The sequence below is a fragment of the Otolemur garnettii genome, unplaced genomic scaffold (assembly GCF_000181295.1).
Source record: "Otolemur garnettii isolate 467f Iridium unplaced genomic scaffold, OtoGar3 scaffold00077, whole genome shotgun sequence".
Classification (NCBI taxonomy): domain Eukaryota; kingdom Metazoa; phylum Chordata; class Mammalia; order Primates; family Galagidae; genus Otolemur; species Otolemur garnettii.
The window spans coordinates 493,067-505,094 of record NW_003852472.1 but is presented as its reverse complement, the minus strand read 5'-3'; the positions used below and the strand labels follow the sequence as shown (position 1 = coordinate 505,094).

The window sequence follows — 12,028 nt, the reverse complement described above, 5'->3', positions numbered from 1 at the left end:
CCCGCCACAACGCCTGGCCATTTTTTGGTTGCAGCCATCATTGTTGTTTGGCAGGCCCGGGCTGGGGATTCGAACCCTCCACCTTAGGTGTATGTGGCTGGCGCCTTAGCCGCTTGAGCCACAGGTGCCAAGCCTCTCAAGGGAATTTCTAAGACAGCTGGCCTACAGAGGCCCTCTCCACGCTGGTCCTCAGGACCCACTGTGTAGTCAAAGAAATCATCCCTTTCTCCCCAGCAAAGCACTGGAGCACAGTAGGGCCACATGGAATCAGGTGGTCATGAACGTCTTGAGGGACAGGGATAGGGAAACAGGTCTAAGAGAGAAAGGGCAGTCTTCCACAGACGGAAGTGATCATTTTTTATTAATCAGAGGGAAATGTATATGTAATTATGTGAGATGAACTCTGCAGGGAAGTTCTTTTCTTTATGATGTCTGAAGGGATTTATAAATATTACAGAGGTTTTACAGCATCATAACGTCCCAGCCGCCCTGCCAGCCCCCTTTCAAAGGATTAGTGGAGACAAAGCACCCAGTAAAAGCTAATTATAAGCCAGCCAGGCGCTGCCGCTCCTGATGTGGGTCCAGGAGCTGAGGGAGCGGGGGCAAATGTGGGGTGGGGCTGAGAGTGAGCTGTGGGCAGGGGGACCACACAGGCTCCGGGGTCGAGTGGGGGCCAGTGTAGTCAGGGAGTCTGTGCTCTGGGTGTGAGTAGACAAGGGCTTGGTGGAGGGTGGCGCAGGTGGAGGTGCAGACAGGAGCTGGGGTGGCTCCCTTCACTTCCTTTGTGAAGTCCAGCAGGTTCTTCTCCCCCATCAAGAGCCAATTCTGGGGCTCACCGCATCTAGGGGCCCTAAATGTGGTTGCAGAGGGCAGTCTCTGTGGAGTCTTAGGGACCCTTGAGCTTTTAGCTAATGCCTTCTGAGGGACTCTCTGGAACACCATTACATCCCAGAGTCATGAAGGCCAACCAGGAACCCTCAGTCTCCTCCACATGGGTGGTCCCCCGCTTTGCCTGCTGCTGTCTGCCTGGGCTCTGGGCAGCTATTTCCAAACACCAACTGATGCCTGCAATGAGCCAGGCCCAGGGTGGGGACAATAGAAGCCAGAGATGGGACAGATGGGGCCTCGCCCTTGAGGGGTCCACTTATTTGAGGAGACAGACACAGAGGTTGGCAGGACAGTATGGTATGTACTGTAGGGGTAACAGTCTGAGGAGGAGACCTGTGGGGAGAAGAGAATGGCCTGGGATCAGGGAAGGAGTCTTAGAGGAGGTGACAAGGAACTGTAGGTAGGATTCTTCCAGATGGAAATCAGGGAGGCCCTCTGGGCAGTGGGAATGGCAAGGCCAAGTCAGGGGAGAAGGCAGGGGAGTTTGGGGCCTTAGTGGAAGGGAGGAGAAGCTCTGGGAGGGGGCTAGGGCCAGACTTTCTCTCGAGAACATGAAGCAAGATCCGATTCCAGCCACAGTGAGGCTGGCAGAGCAATGGATGGGGACCCTGTGCAGCAGCTGAAGATAGAAAAGGTGTCCCTTCTGCTCACAGAGCAGGCACCCACCACCTTCCGGAGCCTGGGGGCTGGGCCAGGAAGCAGCTGTCTGCCCTGTGGGGTGGCTACTCCACAGGCTTCTTGCTGTGGGCTGGGAAGGTGCCCTGATTATCTGCCAGGCACCATTGTGGGCCTGATCTGTCTGCTGTGGGCTCCGGGAGGGCCAGTCGGTTTCATCATTCAGGACTGTGACACTGTGGGAGATGTGGAGGGCTGAACCCCGAGGAAGAGGCTGGTGTAAGACCTCACCTGGTACCTTGCAGGCACCAAGAAAAGCCCGGAAAAGAGTGGAAGGGGGAGCCAGCTCCAACGTCTTCTCCATGTTTGATCAGTCCCAGATCCAAGAGTTTAAAGAGGTTAGTCAACTGCCCCATGTCAGTCTCTTAGGGAGCTGGGTACAGGGTCTGCCCTCAGTCCTTGGGGCTGAAGATGTCATTACTTCTTGAGGCCACCCTGGCATGCCTCAGAGCCTGGATGTGTGGCCTCTTTCTCTCTCTGAGCTTTGCTTACTGTATGATGCTGGGCAAGGCCTTTCTCTCTCTCAGAGCCTCAGTTTCCTTCTCTCTCCAGGAAGCAGTTGGCAGGAGGACAGGATATGAGGGAGGGCATGGGAGTCGGGGGTTGTGGTAGGGCTTGGGTGGGTGGCTGCTCAGTGACTGTGTCTCTACCAGGCCTTCACCATCATGGACCAGAACCGAGATGGCTTCATCGACAAGGAGGACCTGAGGGACACCTTTGCTGCACTGGGTGGGTGGCCAGCAGCCGGGGAGGTGTGGAGCTTGAGGAGGAGCTGGGCTCAGCCATCGGGAGAGAGTGGGCAGCGGGAGGCAGCAGGGCAGTGGGGCACAGGGGAGAGTGGCCTCTGCTGGAGAAGCCAAGGGCAGTTCCTGGGAGCTAGAGGAAGACTCCACCAGGGAAGGACAGGATGGCTTAGGCATGGGAGGTGGGGGGTGGGGCGGGGGATGGGAGAGCAGGGGAAAAGCTGTGGGCAGAGAAGTTCCCACCCCCAGGGAGGCTGTTCTCCCACTAGGGGCCCAGTGAAGGGCCTGAAGGTGACCAGGGGTGGGGCTATGAGGTAGGAGAATGGACTTAACCAAGTCATCTCCGTACTGAGTCCAAAGCTCCTGGGAATCTGAGTATCCATTGGGACCATGAGGAATCCTAACATCCCTACCTCCAGGCAGCCCACTAACCCGCAGCTCCTGTTCTCCTTAGCTTCAGCTTCTCTGAGCTTCAGTTTCCTTCCCTGTAAAGCGGGGACATGGACCAACTTGCTCTCCTTTCCAGGGAGGCTGGGGGCAGGAGGATGCTTCTGTACACTGGATATCCCCACACAGGGTCTCCCAGGACTGGGGGGTGGGGTGGGTCAGTGGAGTGGGGAGGCCGTAGAACCCTCCATGGTCCCAAGCTCTATTCCCCTGGCCACCTGAAGGCAGGGTCTTTCTGGCCCCCATTATGCTCTTGGGCACCCCTCCCTCCCCAGGCCGCATCAATGTCAAGAATGAGGAGCTGGAGGCCATGGTGAAGGAGGCCCCTGGGCCCATCAACTTCACCGTCTTTCTGACCATGTTTGGGGAGAAGCTGAAGGGTGAGCTGGGCAGGGGTCCTGGGGAGGGGTGTGGGATGGTGTGGCCAGGTGGGGCTCTGGGTGCAGACATTACACACAGCACAGGCGGGAGCAAAGTGTGACCCCCAGCCACGGTCCCTGAGCATGCACACCTTCTAGGGCCCTACCTCAGTTTCCATCTCTGCACTACAGAGCAGGGTGACCATACAAACCCTGCCAAGTAAGCCCTTTGCCTACCATGAGAATGGCGCTCCCACCTCTCCATTCCTGCCCCCTCCTCCCTGCCTTGGGGCTCATTTTGTTTGCTCTGCTAATAGGGACACATCCATCAAGGGTGCAACTGGGAGGGGATTTCTGAAAGCTTCCATGGCCCACCCTGGTGCAGAACAGGTTCCTCACTTTGTCTTCCTCTGTAGTCACTGCAGCCTCCAGAGGAAGGATCGGGGAACCTCATTCAGAAAGGAGGAATCTCAGGCTCAGATCCCTGCCCCAGGTGCCCCAGCAGAAAGTAGTCAGGATGAAGCCTCAACCTCAAACCCCAGCTCTAACCACTGCACCCCCTGACATGACATCAGGCCTGGGGCATCTCCCCTGTTTCCACTGCCCTGCTGCCCCCTGCTGCCCACTTTCTCTCCTGGTCTGGGGAGCTCCCCTGTAGTCATGTCCCTGGAGCTTAAGAAGAAGGGGCCAGACTGAGCAGTGACTAACCTAGGAGGTGAGTGTTGTAGTCACCCCTATCCTGGGTTGCCCTGCCCAGTCCTTCCCTCGGTCTCCCTGCCTTGGCCAGGTGTAGGGTCAAGACCCTTCCCACTCACCCCCAAGGTGACCTGGGAAAGATTTGTCTGCTTTCTGGCCTTAGATTTTTTATCTGTAAAATAGGGGTTGTATTGTTTTTTTGAGGTTGCTATAACAAATAACCACAAAGTTGGAGGCTGAAAACTACAGAAATACATTCTCTTGCAGTTCTGGAGTCTGGAAGTCTGAAATCTGGCAGAGGCTCAGCCTGGGGGTTGGGGGTGGGACAAAACCAGTCCTTTGCCTCTTGCAGCTTCGAGGGTGGGCAGCACCCCTCCTATGTCTCCTCGTGGTCACTGGGCCCCTTCCTCTTCTGTCTCATCTCCCTTTGTCTTCATCTTGTAAGGACACTTGCCATTGGTTTTAGGGCCCCCTGGATAATCCAGAAGAATCTCATCGTCTCATGTTCCTCAACTTGTACCTGGGGAAAGTCCCTTTTTCCAAATAAGGTGATATTTACAGGTTCTGGTGGACAAATGGTTTGGGGCCACCATTCAACCCACTTTAGGGGTGATCCTACCTAACCCCACAGATTTTATAGGGTGAAAAATCAATGCTCTCATGGGTCATGAGGTACTGGAGAGTACAGTCGCCTCCACTTATGTGTCCTGGCTAATACTAGAGGGAGTAGGAAGCTGATCATTGACCTGGGGGTCAGAGACGAAAAAAAACTGAAGGTGGGGAGAACAGGCACTGCCTCTGGGGTAGGCTGTGAGCATGGGGCTGTCCATCTGAGTCAGGAGCACCATTGGGCCCACCTCTGGGCAGCTGGTAGGGGTGATTTCCAGGACTGTGGTCATCTCCTGGAAAAGTCTAGAAGCTCAGATGCTGGGGCAGAGTGTGCACTGTGAGAAAGACATGTGTGATGTCAGCCGACCACTTCAAAGGAAGCCGACAAACAGGCCTAAGCTTTTACCCAGAGGAACCTAACTAAGGAAAACTTGTTGAAGGCCAGCAGGAGGCCTGTGGAAATGGCCTTTGTGTCTGTAGGGGTGGACCCAGAGGCCCAGCCCAGGAGGTGAGGCAGTGGGCACCTCCTGCCCCTAGCGTGGTGTGTATGTTGGGTGTGGGCAAGGGGCCTACAGTATGAGCAGAAGTTTAGAGACACTCTTTAGAGGTCCCTTCCCAGCTCTGGAGAAGAGGAGAAGGTTCTTTAGCTTATGATGGGCCTTAAATCTGTTTTACAAATGGGGACATTAAGGCCTAAAGCTGGTGTGGGTCCAAGGTCAGGCTGGAGTTCTGACCTAGGCCTGGTGGGGGCTGCAGAGCTGCAGCTTTTTTTCATTTTTGCAGGGGTTCCAGGGCTGGGGCTCCAGCTGAGCCTGTCATGCAAATGTGGCCAGCCTGCGTGAGAGTCTAGTGGAAGGGGATGGGAGCCAGGAGGAGGCAGGGGGCTAGGACAGGCACCGCCTTATCCTGCTAATTAAGAAGAGGAGATTTTGTCATGAGAGGCCCAACGATGATGGGGAGAAGCTGCCACTCTTCAGCCCATTTTATGAGGCTTATAGTCCTGAGAGCATAGGCCCTCTCTGGGGAGGCGGGAAGGGAGGACTGCTGGCCCAGCCTCCCAGCCACCATGACAAGGAGTGGTAGGACTGAGACTGGAGTCCAGCAACTGGCCTTGAGGTCAGTCTATGTGCCTGGTCCTCAGGAGTGCTAACTGAAGCTAGCCACAAACCTGCCCAGCAGCAAGCCTCTTCAAAGATACTGGGAATTCTCAACTAATTCACAAAAAACCGGGGTCTGTGGCCTTGGAGGCAGAGACCCCACAGCAGCCTGCATTATGATCCTTTGGCCATTTATCCCTCCCTGGCCTGTAGCTGCCCCTAGCCCTGCCCCAGCTAGGTCCTAAGCCTGGCCTCTGGGCTAGACACACATCACCTTACAGGAACTCCCAGACCAGGCCAGTAGGGCTAGTGTATGCCAGACTCCATCACTCTGGGCCAGTCTCAGAGATGCTGAGTGACTCAGACACTGTCCTGTCCTGGGTAAGCTCCCAGTCTAGTGCAGGAGGCAACAGATGGCTGTGACCCAGTCTAATAAAGGAGGCAGAGATAGTCTGATGGGGAGACACAGATGGCCCTAACCCAGTCTGACCTGGGAGTGACACCCCTGCCCCTGCATGATTGGCAGGAAGACAAGAAGGGAGAAAAAGCAGGGGACTTGGCACAGAGGTGGGTTTAAATCTTCCCTTCTCTTATTGGGGGAGCTGTGGGTAAGTATTGGAATCTGTGCAAGTTCAGTTCCCTGTGTGACAGACACCGGAACAGCAATACCTCCTGCATGGGTGTTCTGGGACTTCCATGGGATAAAATGGTAAAGCTTGGCACAGAGTAGATATGTTTGTGGCCCTGATCCATCATTTGTCAAAATCTTTCCATTAGTGATGTTATCTTAGCTGATCATGTTATCAGCAAACACCACCTGCCCCCATTTCAGCAATGACATAGTTGGGCCTTAAAGAAAGGAAAGAGGCAGTCCCCCATCCACAGTGAGCCAGTGAGGCAGGGTGACAGAGAAAGAGTGCCAGGTGAGGGTCTCCAGGTCATCTGCTGTCATTTACACTGCCTTGACACCTTGGGGAAGACCCTTCCTCTGTCTGGGTCTCAGGTACAATGAGGGGGTATGTACTCAGTGAACTGTGGGTGTTAGAATTATTTCTTCTAACGACATCTTCCCCCAAAGCTATGTAAGTGATAAAAGCAGAAGTGTTGTGGCCGCACTGCAAACCCCGCCACCCAGCCTATTGGCCCACCCTCCCTGCTTCTGGGCAGGACAATCTTACAGGCACATCCAATCCACTACCTGAGTCCCAGTCTTTGCCCCCAAGTGCAGAGCTCTTTTCCTTCCACCCGCAATCTCCATCCCCCAGACCTCACTGATCATGTGACGACATCAGCTGTGAGGCACTGGACAACTCATTTAACCTCTCTGAATCTCAGTTGTCTTCATCTGTAAAATAAGGACAGTTTTCAGGAGGGCTAAGCACAGACTAAATGCTCCGAGTTGCCAAGTACAGTTGAGCAGGTTGTTCACTGTGATACGTATGCAGCCCCCTCATTTTGTTGAAACCCCCTTGCTCTTCCTTCAGATGGGCTCTGCCTTTACTGTGGAGTAGAAGTTGAGGAGGAAGTCCTACATTGCTGTCCCCCTGTATGGGGGATGGGATCTGCCCCCAGCTCTTGTCCAGCCCAGTGCCTGTCTCTGGGGGGCCCTCTCTACCCATCCCTTTCCCTGTCCTGTGTGTGCTGCTTCTAGGCACAGACCCAGAGGAGACCATTCTCCATGCCTTCAAAGTGTTTGACACCGAAGGGAAGGGCTTCATCAAGGCTGACTTGTAAGTACACCCCTGCCCTCCTGGGGTTCTCTATGCCCAAAGGCTCAAGCAATGAGCCAAATGGGCCAAGGTCAGGGCGGGTGGCCACCGAGGATCCTCCTCCAGCCTGGAACTCAGCTAAACTTGGGTAGCATCTGGCTAGGACCCAGGAGGCCACTTTCCAGTCCAGTAGCCATGGCTTGACGTCCCTTCTCCTCTCCAGCCTAAGTGTCTCCATCTCTGTGCACGTGGAAGTGGATGGAGGTGTGTGTCGCTCAGGGGGAGCTTGCCCAGGAGTACAAGGGTGGGGAGGAAGGAGGGCCTTGAAGGATGGCTGCGGGTTGCTTAGGTGGAGACAACATTCTAGAGGACAGAACAGAGGGAGTGAAGGGTCAGGGCTTGATGAGGAGGAGTTAGCAGTAGCTGGAGGGTGGGTTGGGGACATAGCGGGCTGCTGAGCATAGAGAGGCAAGAAGGGCCTGAGTGGGGTGGCTCACACTAGCCCCTGAACCCCAGGTCTTCCCTGGATATGTGGGAGAACCCAAGAAAGATGTAGTAGGAACAACATGGGGGCCAGCCTGAGGGAAGAGAGGAGAGGGCTATGACTCCCAGGAGGGCCATGAGTGCAGGGAGGGAAAGAGGAATATAAAGGCCATTGCCTGCAGGATACAGAGTTTGGGGACAGTATGGAGTCAGATATCGGCCAGAACCCAAGTGGACGCCCAGATGGAGGTGGGACCACCACCGTGTATAAGGGGTGACAAGGGTTGGGAAAGGTGACCAGCTTAGCCTGGGATGCATGAGGGGGAGGTGGCCATGGGCATCTGTCTAGTGGTGGAGGTAGGAGTGCTGCTGTGGGTATCCCCCCACTCAGTAAGAGCATAGAGGCAGGGGACTCAGGGCAGTGGACAAGATGGCAGGGTGGGCAGTGGGGTGACAGTATTCCCTGGGCTCTGAACACTGAGCTTACCTCTGAGGTGTGCCCAGCTGGTCTCTTTAGAGTCCAGTGGTTCTCAACCTGTGGGTCGTGACCAATGAAAATACATCCTGCATATCAGATATTTATGTTATGATTCATAACAGTAGCAAAATTACAGTTATGAAGTAGCAACGACAATAATTTTATGGTTGGGGGTCACTACAACATGAGGAGCTGTATTAAAGGGTTGCGGCATTAGGAAGGTTGTGACCCACTGCCTTAGACCCTTGCTGCCCCTGTGGGTGGCCCTGAGTGGTGAAATTTCCTCCACAGGCTTCCTGACCAGTTGCTATGATGCTTTGGGCCTCCAGTTTTGGGGGTCAGTTGCTGCCTGTTAGAATCCTCACATGTGGAGGTGGGATGAGAGGGGGCCAGCGGGCAGAGGAGGGAGTGGGACTCCAAGGTTGTAAGTTACACAGGCTGCTGAGCAGGGGAGAGGCTGCTGAGTGTTTCTTCACACTGTAGCCTTCCCCTTAACCACCTATCCCTTGGGGTCTGTGGCTCCCACCTCCATCTTGGGAACCCGGGGAGGCACCTGGGCACTTCCTGAAGTGATCTCAACCAATTCCTCCACTGTCATTCATTTTCATGGTCACTGGTGTGAGGACACAGCTGAGAAGAACCTTTGGGGGACACAATTTGGGAACTGAAGGCATCGCCCCCAGGACATGGGACCTGGAAGATGTGGCCACAGGCCAGACAGGCCACAGTGGAGGCTCTGGTTGAAACAGAGTCTGTGAAAAGTTCCCAGCTTGGAGATCTGGAAACTGTGACTGTCCTGCAGTAACATAAATAATGGAAAATGCGCGTCGGTCCTAAGTGGGGCCTGTGGCTGCCAGACCAGATGACACTCTGGGTGCACAGGGCCCACTCAGCCATGCCCACTGAGCCCTCTGATGTGTTGCAGGGTCCTCTGAGCTTGAGGGAGCATCAGCCATTTGAAGGGCCAAGGGGACACAGACTTGGGCAGGCCTTTTTGTACCCTTGGCCAAGCATGAGCATCGTGTAATCTATAAAACCCTGTTCAGATGTCAGCAAAAAGCAAGCTGGAAAAAGCCATGTGTCCAGAACATGACACAGGCGGCCCTCCCGGGGAGGCTGTCTCCCCTCAGTGACCTGGAGTTTGATGAGGGCATGGTGGGAAATCCCACTTGGTGCCCACCCAGGGATGGGAGGAGAGCTGACCTTATAGACAGGGAAGCCAAGGCTCAGAGAGCTTCCTGAGGCCTTGTGGCCATCAGGCTGATAGGGCCAGTCCCAGGTTGGTGTCCTCCCATGCCAGGATGCTCCCCTGCCTCCACGTGCCCTCATCACCCCTGTGGTCTGCAGGTCTGAGCAGGGAAGCCCTTCCCCTGAACAGTGACTGTTTCTCTCTCTTGAGCAGCATCAAAGAGAAGCTCATGACCCAGGCAGACCGGTTCAGTGAGGAGGAGGTAAATACCAGCTTTTCTCTGCTCTGTTCCCCCACCTCTGCCAGGCCAGGCTGACTCTCTTCTTCCTCCCTAGATCAAGCAGATGTTTGCGGCTTTCCCCCCAGATATGTGTGGCAACCTGGACTACAGGAACCTGTGCTACGTCATCACGCACGGCGAAGAGAAGGACTAGGGACCAGGAGTCTCCCCCATATTCAGAGGCAGCCAGTGCTGGTGGGCTGGGGTGGAGGGCGGCTTCTGCAGCCAGAGAGTGCAGAGAAAAGGCCCCCCTTGTCTATGGTTGGGGGACGAAGCAAGAATAAATAACACTAACAAGGTCTGAGTTTGTGTGATTAATTCTCCAGTTGGGGAGAAAGCTAAACATTCCTATCTTTTTATTTTTTCCAAAACTTTTTGCTTCTCTGGCTTTGCTTGTATGTTCATGGTGGTGTTTAGAACTAATTGACAGTTTTAATGCTCCCCAGCTGGGCCACAGTCGCCTTCATTCATGTGGCTTTTGTTGAGCACCTAGTGCGTGCCAGACTCTGTGCCAGTCCCAGGAACTCCAAGAGGAGCCAGACTTGTCCCCGGGCAGGACACTCATGCTGACTACAGTGTGTAAGAGGGTCAAGCAGGGCAAACAGGGGGAAGAGGACATCTGTGGGAGCAGCACGAGGCAGAACCCAAGAAACCTGGCAGTACCAAGCTGGCCAGAGGCAAAGATGCAAAGGTTGTTTAAAGGATAAGCAAAGATTTCTCAAACAGGACACACATAGCTCCTACCATCAAATAAAAAGTGCATAAATTGGACTTCATCAAAATGAAAAACTTCTGTTCACCAAAAGATGCAGTTAAGAACATGAAAGACAAGGCATAGGATGAGAGGAGATATAGCCAACACAAAGATCATGACAAAGATCATGTCCAGAGTATGTATATTTTAAAAATCCTACCTATCAATAATAGAAATATAACAACCAAAAAATAAAAAAGGTAGATGACAAAAAATAATATCTAAAGAGCCAATAAAGATCTGAAAAGATGCTCAACCTCATTCCTCTTAAGGGAAATGCAAATTAAGATAACAATGAGGTTCACACTACCCACTAGAATGGCTAAAATAAAAAAGACTGTCATTACCAAGTACTGATGAGCAACCAGAACTCTTGCACCATAGTGTAAAGTGGGTCAACTCCTTTTGAAAACTGTTCGGGAGTATCTATTAAAGTTAAATACAGTAGGAGCTCTGTGAGGTGACCACCCAAGGGACTGTAACAAATTGGTTCACATATGGAGGTGGTTAACATAAAGAACTAGGTCTACTGTACTGATATGTACATGTGGTGCATGTCTGGTCATGACAATTAGGTTAACTTTAAGGAGGTGGTTGATGTAGGGAGGTGGTCAACCATGGAGGATATACTAACCCAGCAATTCCACTCCCAGGCATATACCACAAGAAATGTCTACTATGTATCCATCAAAAAACATGTTTTAGACAGTCCAAAGCAAGAGTGAGGTCGCATCTCTACAGAAAATAGAAAAATTAGCCAGGTGTAGTGGTGCGTGCCTATAGTTCCAGCTATTTGAGAGGCTGAGGCAGGCGGATGGCTTAAGCTAAGGAGTTGGAGGTGGCAGTGAACCATGATGATGCCACTGTACTCTAGTTCAGGCAGCAAAGTGAGATTTTGTCTCAAAAAAAAAAAAAAGACATATGCAGGAATTTACAGATTTATATTAGTCCCAAACTGGACACAACACAAATGCCCATCAGGAGCAGAATTGATATTCAGTCATAGTCCCTTTTATTTATTTTGCTTATGCTTTGGATGTTATATCTAAGAAATTGTTGGCTAATCCAAGGTCATTAAGATTTATACCTATGTTTTCTTCTAAGACTTGTATGGGTTCAGCTTTCAGACTTTGAGCTGTCTTATTATTTTATGTGTTGTTCTAGGTGTGAGGTAGGGGTCCAACATTATTCTTTAGCGTGTGGATATCCAGCTCCCTCAGCACCATTTGTTGATCAAATTACTTTTCCCCATTGAATGGTCTTGACATCCTTGTCAAAAATTAATTGATTGTTGGGCAGCACCTGTGGCTCAAAGGAATAAGGCGCCGGGCCCCATATGCTGGAGGTGGTGAGTTCAAACCCAGTCCCGGCCAAAAAAAACTGCAAAAAAAAAAAAAATTTAATTGATTGTGGATATGAGAGTTTATTTCTGGGCTCTTGTTTCTAATTCATTGATCTATATGTGAAAGAAGGCATACATTTTAATTCTATTTATGTGGAGTTCAAAACCAGGCACAATTAATCTGTGGGGTTAAAAGGCAGAACAATATTTACCCTGTGGGACAAAGCCTTGGAAGGGCCTTCTAGGGAGTGGGAAATGCCCTATGTCTTTTTTTTTTTT

General features: G+C 52.5%; 1 protein-coding gene across 1 annotated transcript; it reads left to right on the top strand.

Annotated features, from left to right (window-relative positions):
• The first annotated feature begins 1,748 nt into the window (after positions 1-1,748).
• Positions 1,749-9,807, top strand: MYL10 (myosin light chain 10). The gene is made up of 6 exons (XM_023515743.1): positions 1,749-1,901; positions 2,217-2,292; positions 3,029-3,133; positions 7,166-7,244; positions 9,587-9,635; positions 9,709-9,807. Exons 1-6 carry the CDS (start codon positions 1,749-1,751, stop codon positions 9,805-9,807), a joined length of 561 nt encoding a protein of 186 aa, XP_023371511.1.
• The last annotated feature ends 2,221 nt before the right edge of the window (positions 9,808-12,028 follow it).